The 15,839-nt window shown below is 45.3% G+C and overlaps 4 protein-coding genes across 4 annotated transcripts; all 4 read left to right on the forward strand.

Annotated features, from left to right (window-relative positions):
- Nucleotides 1-34: 34 nt before the first annotated feature.
- Nucleotides 35-2,865, forward strand: TSTA_062100 (DNA-directed RNA polymerase II subunit RPB1, putative; the record flags this gene model as incomplete). Its single annotated transcript, XM_002340068.1, has 5 exons — nt 35-647; nt 687-1,366; nt 1,568-1,773; nt 1,814-2,214; nt 2,261-2,865. The coding sequence occupies 5 exons, from the start codon at nt 35-37 to the stop codon at nt 2,863-2,865; spliced, it is 2,505 nt and encodes an 834-aa protein (XP_002340109.1).
- A 1,160-nt stretch (nt 2,866-4,025) lies between these two features.
- Nucleotides 4,026-5,284, forward strand: TSTA_062110 (endothiapepsin precursor, putative; the record flags this gene model as incomplete). Its single annotated transcript, XM_002340069.1, has 4 exons — nt 4,026-4,165; nt 4,218-4,600; nt 4,645-5,052; nt 5,232-5,284. 4 exons carry the CDS (start codon nt 4,026-4,028, stop codon nt 5,282-5,284), a joined length of 984 nt encoding a protein of 327 aa, XP_002340110.1.
- A 1,676-nt stretch (nt 5,285-6,960) lies between these two features.
- On the forward strand, nt 6,961-11,200 carry TSTA_062120 (uncharacterized protein; the record flags this gene model as incomplete). The annotated part of the gene is made up of 9 exons (XM_002340070.1): nt 6,961-7,100; nt 7,151-8,147; nt 8,198-9,321; nt 9,388-9,710; nt 9,748-10,001; nt 10,055-10,496; nt 10,544-10,686; nt 10,770-10,846; nt 10,894-11,200. 9 exons carry the CDS (start codon nt 6,961-6,963, stop codon nt 11,198-11,200), a joined length of 3,807 nt encoding a protein of 1,268 aa, XP_002340111.1.
- Nucleotides 11,201-14,533: 3,333 nt separating this feature from the next.
- Nucleotides 14,534-15,812, forward strand: TSTA_062130 (chaperone protein DNAj, putative; the record flags this gene model as incomplete). Its single annotated transcript, XM_002340071.1, has 2 exons — nt 14,534-14,621; nt 14,695-15,812. 2 exons carry the CDS (start codon nt 14,534-14,536, stop codon nt 15,810-15,812), a joined length of 1,206 nt encoding a protein of 401 aa, XP_002340112.1.
- Between the last annotated feature and the right edge of the window lie 27 nt (nt 15,813-15,839).

Raw genomic sequence — 15,839 nt, forward strand, 5'->3', positions numbered from 1 at the left:
TCTAGTCTCAGTGTGAAAATGCACAACCGCAATCATGGGCGGTCCACCAAAATACAATGCGTCGTCAAGCTACATAGGCCGTACAGGAGGAGAGACCCATACTTCGACATACATTAGTGGGGCTAAGACGGCAAGCACTGGTTCTCATAGCCCGGGTCTTGTCAGTACCTTCACAACGAAACCCTGGATTAAGGAAGGTACAACTTTGTCTTCCTCCACTGGCGGTTTTTTTTCAGCAACTACCGACGATACTAAAATAGGGACATCAACAACCTATTATACGTCATCAAGTACATCATTTGTACTAGGTATAACCGCTTTCCCTTCCGGTCCTAGCGCTTTTCGTCCACCAGCCACTAGCGATGCCAATCCAGAGACAAACTTACCACCGACAGCCTATAATAGACCTTCACGTACATCATATCCGCCAACCGTAACCATCACGACTTCCGCCACCTCGTTTTCTCTGATTGTGACTCCATCAGAGGTCCCTGATGTAGTCGGCGGCGAACCCCAACACCCCGATTGGACAAGTGCGGCGGACATCCAATCCACAAGATGGCCGTTGTGGTTGAGTTCTTCTACAGCTAGCACATTGCTGATAGTGTCTACAGAACAAAGCGCATATCAGGCAACAATTAGTCCCGGTACGGACGTAAGAAATACAGTAACATCACAGTATGCAGGTTCAGGTTCCCAATATAGAAGCCCGTCTTCGACTACTCTCAGTGTGACCAGCTTCTATACTCCTTCTACGGGAGAGATGACCATACAGCCTGACTCATCATCATGGGTCAGCCCACCGCGGCACAGGAGTGGTTTGGAAACCGGCGGATCCTCGTCGGCCGGTATTCCAAGCACAACCATGTCGTTCACTACTTTAAATAGAGAGTATCCAGGTGTCAATGAGGCGTTCTTGACCTCAGCCATCAAATCTCCGAGCTATTCTCTCGGTGTGATCACAGCGCCATCTACACAGTATATTGTTCCGATTTCGACCACCACATCACATTCCGCGTCTAAAAGCACTTCCCTACACCCGTACATATCAGAGACGAGTACGATCTTCATCAGCAAAGAATATGTTTCCGGTAGCTTACCATTGCGCTCCGGAACAGACTGGTCCCAACTGGCGCTCACTACCACACTATCCCCTGGACAAAACACCGTGACATATAACACGGGAGCAACAGACTTCAGGCCTACACAGACAACTCAATATTCCGCTTCGCCCACAAGCAGCACAGGGAAGATCCAGTCTATTGACGACAGTAATCAATCTTCGGTGGTATTAAAAAGAAGCGCTGAAATATCTGCCGGGGCGGTTGGCGCAGCTTTATGTCTTTGTATCGGAATTTTTGCCTGGGTACGTCACAAACGAAGAGGTAGAATATATGTCGGGATGCAGCAAGAGCACCCCGGAGTCTCTCGCTTTTCCTTTAATACTTGATGCCATACCGGATGTACTCCTCACACATTCTTCCATTCATTCTCTCAGGTGCATACACCAATTAATAATACTTAAATCGCTTTAATATTATGTTGTATATATATATTATGCTTATAGGCCATTCCTAAGAGATTGAATCGGAACACGGTGATCATGTCATCGCGTACAAGATTCCCTTTCTACTGGGTCGTTGGTGGCCTATTCCAATCTTTAATATTCGCAAACGTCCACACACACCCTGCCTTGAAACATAGAAGATGGTTGGGATCCACCAACAGCTCAGTCTCCGGTTCTGAAGTCCATCTCACCATGGGGCGTTCTGGGTAAGCCGTTGCGAATGCCTAGGGATATAAATGTTGACAGGAGTAGCCTCATTGGGCTGGTCGAGATAGGAACCCCTGGACAGAGCGTCTATGTTCAATTCGACACCGCATTTGATGAAACAGTGATACAACCTGTTTCGCAAGTTAATCCTGTTATAGGCACTGGTGTAGGATACGATTATAGTTCTTCAACGTCGTTTATTCCTATAACAGGGATCAATGACTCTCTCTTCGATGTCTCAACGGGGGTTGTTTTGACCGAGACTGCCAATGAAACATTCAATATCGGAGGCAGACTGTACACAGATGTCACGTTTGGTCTGCTTCAAGATTTTTCCTCATATCCAAGCGGACAAGCCATGCCCTTCAACGGTGCTGCTGGCGTCATTGGTCTAAGTAGAGATTCGGAGCTCATGTATGATTTGAAAAACCATCTAGGAGGTAATTTCTATATCCCTCACTTAATTATTCAACACGCTTATGGCAGATACAGAATGGGTATGCGCTCTTGATTCGTATCGTCTTGGGAAAAATGGTACATGGAGCTTTGGAAATATCAGGCATAAAGGGGATATCGCCTGGACGGAAGCTAGTCCACCAGGTCAGTTTGGGTCTTCTTGGTGGTCTATCAATGTCACTGCAATATCAGCTGCCGGTAGAAAGCGTCTCCCTCTGAAGTGGACCGCTGTGGTCGCCTCTGAAGAACAATCTCTCGTCTGGCCACAATCACTGTTAGACTGGTATTTTGAAGCAATTCCATCTAGCATATGGTCGCCACAAGATCGAACATACCGTTATCCTTGCAACCAGACTTTACCAGACTTTGTCTTTAGCATTGGCAATGGCACGTTCACAATTCCTGGAACATATTTACCGTACCAGAAGGATAAAAATGGCAAAAATTGTATAACGATTATTACTGGAGACAACTCTACTCGATCTGCCATTCTTGGATACCCTTTTGGGGCATGGTGGGCGGAGCTGGGGGTTCTTGTTCTTGACTATGAGAACAAACGAGTTGGCTTTGCAAACAAATTAACGCCACTACCCGCTTTCAGGACAGAAGGTCTTCCAAGTATCGATGACTTTTAGTTCTATATACTGGCTCTGTTGCTTTACTCCAATTCATTTTGTGCATAACATAGTTGCTGTTGAGCTGTCATTTTTTGTTACACGCAATGTAAATTTCTTACGATCTGACAGAAGACAATTATATACAAAGCAGTATACTCTAGTATGAGTAAGAACTTAAACAGCCTCTCTCCCTTATATTTTGGCCCCACAGCGGAGACACTAATGTTTAGTACTTGTAATTCGCCCTTAAGTTACTAGCTAATATAGTCTCTGGTTCCTACATAACCCTTACAAATCGTTTAGGAGCATTGCTCAGCCCATTTCTGCCTTGGGTCACATGGGTTTTGGATCTATAGGTTCCGCCACCACCTTCGGGGTGGAGGTTCAGTTCATCTAAAGTGACTCCCAACGCTCCTCATCCTCTGTAACAACCAACATGCCTGTCCAATCTCTTAGGAGTTTGGGCTAGTTTTGATACGAGAATAGAGGGTGGCAAAAGTGTGGATACTTCAGCTGGTGGTGGTCAAATGTTCAGCTGGCTATGGTTAATAACATTTTGTCACGAAGGTTTCAGTACATTGACATCCCATACCCTACCTTGCGTGTTTAAGTCTCAGTGATTCCTCTCGGATGTAATTATACATACCCTTGTAAGGTTGTTACATCCTCAATTAGATTCTTCGCAACCATCCACCTTGGGAAAAAAGGCAACCCTTTTTTTTTCCCCCACGATCAATGGAACCCTGAAGGTCCGATTGTATGGTACAAACTGGAATGGCACAAAAGTATCCAATAGGGTGAAATTCAACATCAACGTACTGTAGAATAAAGTTCCTTGTTTATTCGGGCTACGGATGCAACCTCTGCGGGTTTATAAATTTTGATCACGGCTAGAATAGTCTCCACGGGGAGCGTTGAGAAGTTGACCATTGTTGAGAGGGTGGGGATGATAGTGATAAAGTACCTTTCAGGGATCACGGGCCGTCGAGCTTTTCTAAGCATTAATATTGGCCCATTTCTCTAGTACTCCACCTTTAAATACAGACCTTACAATCAAAGGACTTGCAACGGTATAGTCAAAGGACAATATTGTGCTCTATAGCTACGACTACGGTATATAGGCTTAATATACCTGCAGAGTTCCTAATAAGCTTACAACATTTACTGAGATTGAATAAATGGCTACCATGCTCTCTTATTGCCTGCTCTGTACTCTGTTCTCTATTGTAGCACGAGGCGCTAAATATGACCGTAGCACGGCTGTTGGGAATCAATCGGACTTCAGTTCCGTAGTCCCGCTTACCATTTCCAACTGGGGGTATGGAGCTCTTCTTACATGCATGATAGTGCTAATGTATTGATACAAATAGCCTGACAGGGCAGATTGAAATAGGAACCCCTGCTCAACACCTCGACGTTCGCTTTGATCTAGAGACCTCCGCCGTGATACTAAATTCGACCGGTCATTATAATAGTTCCGCTTCTACATCGTTTACAAACATGGATCAAAGTCTTTGGATGGAACTTGACGATGGCTCTCAGTCTGAACTCTGGCTCGGTAATGAAACTTTCGATATTGGTGGTACAAATTTTGGCAACGTGCCATTTTGGCAACTTGGCGAGTTTTCACCCCCAAGATATGGTGATAGTTTGGCTTTCAATGGGTCAGCTGGCGTCTTTGGTCTGGATTTTGGTTCATGGCAGGGTCTGGAGTACCCTAGTTTTATGTGGACGGTGAAGAAGTATTTACCAGGTGAGTTCCTCAACTTTAGTTTCTGGTCCTGCCGTTGACCAAAGGAGAATGGGTATACACCATTGATCTATACCGCACGTGGAACAACGGCACTTGCAGATTTGGTTCTATTGACAGCTCAGAGCATCATGGTACCATCGGCTGGGCAAACATCGGCTGGGCAACCGAGCTGTTTCAAGCTGTCAACCTCACTATCATATCAGCTGGCAATAGGACAAGCCCTGAGAACGTTTGGCTTGCTTTTCTTTCTAATGACTTATCCCTTGTCTGGCCAAGGGATGTCCTCGATTGGTATTTTAATGGTACCGGTGCCACCTGGTCTTCAAATGATCAAACATACCGATATCCATGTAATATCACGTTACCTGACGTTACTTTTGGCTTCGGAAATGGAACATTTAGGATTCCCGGCTCATATCTGCCCTACCAACGTGATGCGAACAGTAAGGCCTGTACGACAATAATTACAGTACCAGCTAATTCCACGGATGAATTTTCGTATACATTTGGTTTGGGGTGGGTTCAATTAGGGGTCCTGATAATGGATTATGAAAATACGAGGATTGGCTTTGCGAGCAAGTCAACGCCTTTACCCTCTTTTCCAATTGCATCTCTTCCTCTTTTTGACTAGTTGACCGCCCCGGCAATAACGTTGTCCTGCCTTTCTTCTATTACTATGGTTGATTATGAAAATAAATCAAATCCACTGATGTCCAGGACAGAGCTGTCAACGATTACGTCAGCAGGTAACGTTTTATCTTTATGTTTCATAAGAGTTATTCCAGTAATGAGTAACGCCTACATTAGGTAGATATGGATTAGTTTGTTAGATCAAAATCCTGGCAAGGTACTTGCATAGTACGGTAAAAACAAGTTCTTAAGGCCATCCCAAACGGGTCTGTAACAGTACTGAAATAGTACAACATGATATCTGCGACAAGCCACACCAACTAGGGGTATAATGTGAGGTCCCCTGTCAACGACTCACGCATGCATAAGAAAGAAGTCTTCTGTAATCAGAATAGTTTTTTTTTCTCAAGCTTCAGTCTCTGTATGTTGGCAACAGTACCTTTGTTAATGAATATTGAACACATGAACGACCTTCTGCCATATTGATAATTCCTCCTGCCTAACCATCAGATTAACCTCCTATTACAGGGTCATGGTCTAGCAAGTATGGTTATACGGCAGGAAAGTTTCAATTACCTACTTGTAATCACAAATCAGACGCTGGACAGCTACTGTACCAGCAAGGCCAGATTGGTGTTTCCGCAGCGAAGAAGAGGCTACCAAAGGGAAAATCTAAGAGATGAAAGCAACTCGGATATTTTCAGAACGTTGTATTCGCATGGGTTGGTTAAGATCAGGTGTTGGACCGCAATATTTTTCTTCTGCTCTAGAGCTACTTCCCGCGCCAAGATAAAGTCAATGAAGGAGTTCTTTCAGCTGTCCTGCTGAAATTGCAAACTACTGTAATGTTACCGCCTTCAGGTCAAACAAGAACTTAATCTCAGTTAGGTTCACTGATAGATGCATCTAGTATGATATAGTCGTCTATAGGTCGTTCGCAGCGTCTTCACTGCAATAATAGCAAACGTTATCTAGTAGGATATTGTAGATCAATTTAAACAGGGCATGTCGATGCGAACCCTGTGGGTCCAATTAAGCATTGTGGGTCCATTTTGTGACGGGCTAGGCACTATCGCTGTGCAGGAGGACGGAAGCCCTAAACCCTAGGGTGATATCTATAACGGGAATATCCTTCTTTCTTTGTCTTTGGGATTTCCTAAAAAGGCACCGATGAGGCCTTTGTACACACACGTAAAAAGTGCCTCTGCACGCTGTCAAGCGAGCTTCTTTTCTTTTCCTCTCCATGCTTAATTTTCTCACTGCAGGTTACCCTTAGTTAGAGCTTTGGATTGAGCATCATCACACATTTAAACAGTGTGGATCAATTCAAACTATGCGGATTGGTTTAGGACGGAGCGGACCCATGTGAGCCCTGTGGGCCCACTTAAACTGTGTGGATCAATTTAAACGCTGCGGGTCCATTTAAACATTGTGGGTCATTTAAACATTGGGGCTGATCAAATCTCATGTGCTCCGAATATGTTCGAAATTTGTAGTTCTACTAGAATCTAGATACGACATATTTTCCACTCGACTATGAGGTTCACGAACCATTTCTACACCCCACCTATGAACTAGGTTTTATAGCGCATGTATGAGATTTACTTTTGCACATCGAACAATCTTAGTGGACTATGCTTGGACATTCGGAAGGACCATGAAATTATAAAACCTTGCGACATCCTGCAAAATATCAGCCCACCATTCGTATAACATGTCAAATTGTCAAGATGGCTCAAACCTTAGACCCGAAAGAAGACATTCCCCACCCCAACCTCCCATTGCCAAGTACCAGCGCGCTGGGTCTCACACGAACGTATGCCCGTGAATGGACTTCGGCCCATGCATTTCGGGAGTTCTACCAAAACTGGTACCGCATTCAATCAAATGCGGTGAGATCATAACTGACTATTCCAATAGGAAAGATGCAATCATCCAGTCATACAATCTAAAGTCGATGGACTTCAACCCCGACTTAGCGGACAAGAAGGACGAGATATTGATCACAATCCATCGCCACTCTCCCACTGGACTGGTGGAGGATTGCATGGGATATATCAGATTCAAAAAAGAGACTGGGACGGTGGAGTTCACCAACTTTGGTGCCATTCTGGCCCGTAACTGCCTTGAGATGGGCTACTCTACCAAGACCGAAGACGCACGATTAGCAGGTAGATACGGTGAGGGCCTCAAGGTTGCGGCATTGGTCATGCGCCGAAATGGGTACCACGTTCGGATCTGCAGTAATAGCAGATTTTGGAACTTTGGATTCAGAGGGAAATCGAAAAATGAGTTCTACTACCAACTGAATCGAGCCAGCGAAAGTCGAGTGCACACCCTGAGAACTGCATTCAACAACGCGCATGAAAGCGGTACGGCACGTAAAATGAGTCCTAACATCTGGGAAGATGTCTCTGTGACTGTCGGGCAAATTCGGGGACATGGCCAACCGGTTGACTTGGATACTTTTGCCAACTGGCTGGAAGTGACCATAGATCTGCACCACCCGTGCAAGCTCGTCTGTACACTCTATGGAAAATTGATCCTGGACCCAGCATATGCCGGTCAATTATACGTAAAGGGGCTCCGGGTGACGTTAGCCGACTGCAGGGAAACCCAATACCGATATGGCTACGATTTTTTGACTCCGGATATGTCCCCTAACCGAGACCGCCGGCTTGAGGTGCATCCCGAACGGGAAGCAAAAGCGGTGGCCGCGATCTGGGAGGCAGCGATCAGACAGGATCAAGACGTCATTCACATATACACTGACCTCCTCAAACTGGACAACTCCGCGGATGTGGCCTTTGCAGACACGAATATCACAGAAGCCACTGCGCAGAAGGTATGGGCATGCCTTGGCGCTGATGCGCGAAAGGACGGTCTTTTTTACTTTCCAGCAGGATACGAAGCAGATGTAGGTGACCTCAATCGTGAATCTACCCAATATCTGACATCGCACTCTAGAATGTGCAACTGATTCGACATGAGCTCAAATACGAACCCATCCCCCTACCGTACTCACTTTGGAAGCTCCTTCGGAAGTACGGTTTGGCGAAATTGCCGTTCGAGGAAATCTACCATCAATTTCAGCAGTCACGAGAAGTTGAGCCCCCAGCCACGCTCTTTGCTCAGGAGACGAGCAGAGCATTTGGCGCCCTATTCGGTAGGCACGCTCCAGACAAGGAGACCCGGATCGTCTATGTTCACTTTGCAGATAATCTGCCGAACATGGCATTTTCGAAGGAACACAACATCCTTTACGTACACGAGAAGTGGCTCGATTCTGGCCGGGCCCACGGGACTTCGCCATGTGAGATGTCTGAGGTTGGAGTGATCCTCACCGACATGTTCTGCGACCACATAGTGGATGATATGTTCAAGAGTGCAATCCTTGCCGTACGGCGGCCGATTGACCCCCCGTATAACTTCATGGTCAAAGATGTGCAGTCCCTGCAGAGTCTGGTCCGCAACTGCAAGGGAAAGACTCGTGAGATGGCATTTAATGTACAAGTTGCGGCGGCCAAATCAACAAATTCACTTCGTGTAACATGGAGCGACAGCTACAGTCGAGCTTTTGCAGAAACATTCAGATCACTTGTGGAGTACATCGTCGTATTGCACGGGGCTGCCTGTATACTTGAGGCTCAAAGACTCTGGTACAGGGAGAACAGCATTACGTGTGACTGTCCCAGACAAATTGTGCAGTTGGCTCCAAATGGTATGGAAAACGTTGCGGTCTTTGAAAGCTTAGATGATAAGCCTCGCTTTCCCATGGTAGCACGTTTCCGACAATCATCTGCAGAGCCATCTCTATGGGCTCTTCCACCTCCCCCTATATCGCCAATCAACACATCGGCTGAGGGAATCCTAGATGAGACAACTCTCGACGGAAGAGAAAATGATGTTGAAAGCGATGAGGGCTCAGAGGCGTACAGCCCCGTCCTAGAAGTCCCTCAAATCATGCATCACGACAGCGAGAGGTTACATGAACTATCAGAAGACACTGTGGCAATGGTGGTTACCTATGAACAATACGCTGAAAGAACGGCCGTGTGTAAAGCACAGAGTCTAGCTGGAGTGCGAGCAATGTTCGCATCCTTGCGAGTGGATCACTCAACGCTGAACCATCGCGCAGACGAGCCTCTTCCCCGGAGCTCACAGGTCCGAAGTGGGCAGTATCTTCGGGTCCCCACCGACTCTTCGTTATTCTGGATCTTATACGTCCACGAAGTCCTGTATGAGGATCATTGTGCCCGGTTGCTTGTCACGAAGTACTCCTCGTACTCCAGTCTTTTGCAGTCCGACGGCATACCCGAAGCAGTTCAGCAAAAGGAGCTGTTGCTTCATTTCAACGATTTCCATCACATGGGTAAGATGGAGGATGCGGATTGGGTGACAACAGATGACTTACCAGATTTATCCTCCACGGAGATAAGTGTTCATCATGGGACCGAGAAGCCAGGTAAGCTTAATGGAAGCCGCAGACGAGAATTGCTGACGAATCGGTCATATAGACTCTCATACTAACTACTTTTGCCGATTCGCTATCCGTAACACGGATGATCTGACAAACTGCTCTCTGTTGCCCCTCAGAACCCAAGTGCCGAACATGACAGGGAAATACAAAGTGCCAGTCCTCTCTGCGCTTCCTGCTCCGATGGTGATTGACTTCTCCCCGAGAGACATCGGCCTCTCTGTGGGATTCAAGAGAGCGGGATGTCACATCGAGAGAGGGGTCGGTGAATCAGATATACATCCTCTTTGGCAGGTAAGATTTGCCAGATTCTCTGCGCGATGAAGAAACATAATTGAGTCGGTCAGACACAAAACCCGGATGCTCGAATCGCCAAGGACGTGGATGAAGGACTCCATGCTCCAGAGCAGATTTTAAACCCTCGGATGTCCAGCATCGCGATCATCTCAAGCGCCATCCCAACCAAGCCCGGCGATTCGTCTGCCAATAGCCTGGCCTCCGCTATGGACACATGTCGTCGCGTAGCCCAACATACGAATAGAACAGACTTCATCTTGCTTGCGATTCACTACGCCAGCTGGGTAGAATGCGCTTCCAGCTCACTGAAGGACGTAATTTCTTGCCTTCTGGAAGCGCAGTACTCAGTACATGTCCGTCTCCATACAGTCTCAGCTGGTCTCCCGGAGGACAGTCCAGCCCTGTTCGTACTTGCGGCCCCTTTTTGCACGAATCCTCAATATTTGGACGACATCCTTGGTGACATTAACCATGCACGTATGGGAGCTGAAGGTAAGCATCCAAAGACAAATAGAGGTGGCACCAGCTTACTCCTCCAGTCTCTTTCAACACTCACGACCCTGTGGCAATTGCCGCAACGAAGGGATTTGATGATAGCATAGCTGGTGCACTCAACCCATCCAATTACGAACAGGTTATACAGGGTGTCTCGCCCATTTTTGCACATCAAATTGCAACGGCCGTTTGCCATATTTGTGGGCAGATACGGCTTCAAAATATCTGAATGGGAAGGACGATTTCTGAGGAACGTACCGTGTTTAGTAGGCAGGATACTTTTTCGTTCCTTTTAACAGCTATATTTCTTCTGCGATTTATGTTTTCTTCACTCTACCTGGACACCTGTAAGAAACTTGCAATATGAACTGAGTGGTGCTCTACAAGTTCCTAGAGCCATGGATAAAGAGACTCTGCGTACCATCCGCTCTATAGGACGACAGAGAGCAATGAATAGCTACTACAAAACTTGTTACGTTCTTCTGCGACTTCTCGAGAAACTCATCATCTCGGCAGAGAAGGAACTCCTTTCACTGTCTAAATCAGAATCCGATGATGACTTCTGCTACGATGCGGCGGCAAAAGTGGCAATCAGGATCCATAAAGCTACTCGGGAATTTAAGAAGCTCAAAGCTGATGCCATGAGTGCTTGGCTAACCCTCCAGAGAGCTTCGCGAACGGAATCGATGGTTGACTCGTAACAAATCCTGTGAGCTCTACGATATAGTCATGCTTCGTTTGTTCTAGTAAGATACTGTACGACAAGAGAAGATGCTTAGGAGATAGAAAATTGTCAATGTGCAGAATGACACGCAAGAACTGCGTTTGACCATAGCGATTCCCTCGGTATATTTTTTATCATACAGGGATTATATAATTACTGTTGCAAGTTACCTTTCTTAGCCAATGAATTATTCCTGATTCTCGTAACAGGGTTTGATTTCTTATAAAGTAGTACGCGGTCTTCTATTCACATATTAATTAGATTATCAATAACCCTGTATAAGTTAAGAGTAAGGAACAGAGTCTTTGGAAGGTTGACAATGCATTAGTATAATTATTACCCAGTCCAGCGACAACTTACTTTGTAAATTTCTAAACCGACCCACCCAAATATACTCAATTTGAACGTCAATACAGACCCGCTTATAAACACTGTTTAAGATCCACTTCTTGAACAGCGTTCAAGGTCCACTTATTAAACACCACTCTGGACCCACCTGATACATAGTACAAATCCTGTTCAAGACCCACTAGCAAACGCTGTTAAGGATCCACTTATTATAAACAATGTGATCTATGGAATACAGCTTAGTTGTTAAGGGTTGGCCCCAATATCGATGGTTAGGGCTACGCCCTCACAAATACTGCGCCCGGATATGCTATTCTCTATTAGGAAATTATCTCTATCCGAACGTACCCTATCCGAACATAAAGCTATCCACAATTCCGTGCTTAAGCTAAGCGAGTTGAACAGTGTAACAACCAGCAAGCTCTGGGGTCCCACTATTCCAACAAGTGTGCCAGTGACGTCTCAAGTTGTGTTTCAGCTACACCAAATGAAGGGTTATGTGTTCGAGGATGGTTTTGGTTTCCTCAGGCTGTATCTCAACTGTTGGAGCTATTCAGAGAATGGAGACCTTGTATGGGTCATATGTTTATAAAGGATAGTGGATGCTCCAGGACAGCAGGAGATAGGTTTCAGTACATTGACATTCCATACCCTACCCTATGTACTTAGCATTCTATGATCCCTCTCGAACGTAACTATACGTGCCCTATGTAACGATTGTTACAAACAGCCCCATTCACCCTTTGCATATAGATTTGTCCGTTTGCACAAAAGGTGTTTGTTCTCTTTCCTTCCTTCTTTTCCTCATGTATGTTATCTACTCGAGAATGAACATATAGTAATTTATATGGCGGGACTGGCCTATAACATTAGTGATTACAGTTTAGCCCTAGTTTTGGTTGGATAATGTAACAACGTTACGTAGGGTATGTATAGTTACGTTCGAGAGGGATCATAGAAGGCTAAGCACACAAGGTAGGGTATGGAATGTCAATGTACTGAAACCTATTTCTTCTGCTTCCACAGCCTGCATTCTATATAAGAGACATTCATGTTGTTTCATGGTAATACATCATTGACCATAGCCAGCTGAACATTTGACTATAACCAGCTGAACCTTGCCCATGACCAGCTGGAGTATCCACACTTTTGCCACACTCTGTTCTAACCCTAACCCCTAGGATGTTTGACAGGCATGTTGGTTGTTACAGATAATTCTAACACGGTCATGTGATTAGTCCCTTATTAGGAATTCTTTGGGATGCAGTAACAGGCTACCCTGATATAAGCAAGAGATTTGCTAGGCTGAGCATCTGTAATGATACCATGCACTACTCCATGCTCGACTACTGATTTAGGTATAGCCAACCTATTTCAGAGTTTTGAACAGACCCATCTGCATCCTCAAATACTTAGCCTGACAGTCACATATTGCCATGTATAGCCGGTATAGCAGTTTAAACTGACCCAAGTCCTTAATATACGCTCTCAATACATGGGATACACACAATGTTCAGCTTTTCTTGCCAGCTACTTCATTCATATATTATCTAAACAACATTTATGCTAAGCATTCTCAAGAGTACTGTTCAACGCACCTGCCGCCGCCAGAATGAATAGGAAGCATCCTTCCAGCTTCACAGCCTCATTTTGTATATTAGTAGAAAGTAGATAATGCTTAGAATTATGCTGGAAGCGGCACAGACGACAGCCACGATGCTTTTTTTAGGTACATCGCCCTCGCGATATAACTCCGGCACGGTTTGCGAGACCGTACTGTTGACCTTTGACCAGACCACTGCTGGAAATAGGAACATAACAAACATCATCAAGCATAAGCATATAAGTAAATAACGTCCGCGGAGAATCACCATGTCAGTTACCGAATTTGAGCATAGTAATAAGGACATACCCATTGCTGCAAGGCACAATATGCATCCTACAACAAGCATGGCTTCCATGGTACTGGAATCACACAGAGTTGAGGCCTGGTCAAGCGCGTGCAAGGCAGCAGTATCCAAACTAGATGGTAAAGAAGTGGAAAGATGTGCAGGAAGAGTCTGACAATCTCGGTGGCGAGGAAAGACCAAACAAAGCTGCTTTGTTCCCAATGTAAGTTTTTGAGGTAGTGCATCCGATGCCATTGTCGCAATCGATGAGACGGCAGTTTCAACATGACTTAACACTGTATTCGGAACCTCGGGTATAGCTGTTTCAACTTGACTAAAAACGGAGGTAACCGGTAAATCCGGTATGGACGGAATCCCCCGTTTTTGAGCATTCAGCAACTGCAGTTCCTCAGTTAGAGATCTATTAAAACCTGCTAGGCTTACAGTTAAAGTGAAAACCCCATCTGTACTGTTTCCATCGCCTTTCAAGATGTCAAAAGCAAGTGCTACAGTAATTACTCCTGAGGTAAAGACTAATAGCAGGGCGACGTGATGCCATTCTAGACTAGTTAGCTTCATCCGTGAGACCTGCTTTTGGAGAAACATGACGGCTATATCGGTAAGAAATGCAATCTATGAAATAGACCTTGGCTTTTATATTCTTCGCAGGCCCTAATCAACGCTTGTAATTAACATGTCTCTCCTTCCAGTCACGGATTGATGTTTGTTGAGTTTTTATTCTAAGTTCTATTTTTATGCGGATAGTCGGGGTACCCGCGGTCCACCTTTCCTGTTTGGCACCGAGAAAGAAGCGCGGAGACATACAAAAAGGACTCTAGTACCTTTTTAGGGTTATATTCTAGCAGAAGTAAGGCTTGATATGACTACCTATTTAAAGCCCTTCAACACAGGCAAGACCTGCCATTTCATCAATCAAAACAGGAGGAAAAAATTATGACTACAGTACAAATAAATAAGGTCTATCAAATCCCATCTGCAGTTTCCACGACCTTTTAACCGATGTTATCCTATCACCAAGATACAGACAGAGGTTGTACTCAGTGCCTAGCGATATGGGTAAATCAAAAGATTACTACAAAATCCTACATGTCAATCCTGACTTGGATCAAGATGGGATTAAGAAACAATATCGTCACCTAGGTATTTATTCTTGCTTGGAGTTAGATATTTAATACCTAGGTAAGGACTAATCTCATTATCCTACTCCTATCAGCCAAACAGTATCATCCCGACAAACATCCCGGTGAAGAAGCCGTATATAATTCAAAATTCCAAGACCTCCAGGAAGCTTATGACATATTATCAAACGAAAAGAAGAGAAAAGAATATGACAGGAATCGCTGGACGACATATGCTAGTAATACACCGTCATCCGCAGGCCAACGCACTGGTTGGAATAGACAAGAAGGGTTCCCTAAACGAGATCCTCTATTTCAGCAGAGAGGAAATGCTGGCCCAAATTATGGGAACCCAGGGACATCGAGAAGCAGTTTCCAGCAGAACTCTGCCAGCACAAAGCATCCAAACTGGAAGGGCTTTAATGCAGGAAGCTTTAGGTCTCCTAATATGTTTCCGCGTGAATCTAGCACAAAGCATATGAATGCAAAACGACAAGGTTTTAACCCAGGAACCGCAAGCGGAGATGAGCCCATGGCTTCAGGCACCTCGTCTTACTCAAAAGCACGCCGCTCTGACCACATCTCCGAAATTTTTGAGAGCGTCCCCGAAGCGAGACCACAATCTCAAGGTGGGGAGAGAACTCATTTGTCCCGTGAAGATATCTCCAGAGATAATTTGGGCGCGGGGTCTGTCGATCCGCCTTTGACAAAGGATGGTGAGGGGAAAGAAGCAAAGACAAGACAAACAGATAGCACGACTCCCGAAATGCCACCGAACACAAACCCGACTGCTCCCGTTCCGTCTAGTCATTATCGCAGACCATATGTATCGACAGAAGATGAAGAGAATGCCACATCAGAAACAGTCACATCGGACGCGCCATTTCAAAGCTCTGATTTCCAGCTTCCACAACCTCCCATACTTAATGTGGAGCAGAATGACTTACATAAGAACCTTGAGGAGATCACTCTTTATATTATGAAATGGAGTGACTTTCAAAGAGAAGTTATTCAAAAGTTGTCAGAGACCCGTGTTACTCATATTGAGGCTGTTGCTCGCAATATTAAGGTTTCCTCAGACATCATGAAACGACAGCGTGAAGCCTACGAAGAATATACCCGAATACGAAAACATTGGAATATCGCTCAAGAGCAGTATCAGAAGTGCATATTGCGACTCACGGAAATTTACAGGTCCCTTCGTACTCTGTAGCTGGTACATTGGATAATTTATATACTC

This window comes from Talaromyces stipitatus, genomic scaffold, assembly GCF_000003125.1.
Source record: "Talaromyces stipitatus ATCC 10500 scf_1105507295523 genomic scaffold, whole genome shotgun sequence".
Lineage (NCBI taxonomy): Eukaryota > Fungi > Ascomycota > Eurotiomycetes > Eurotiales > Trichocomaceae > Talaromyces > Talaromyces stipitatus.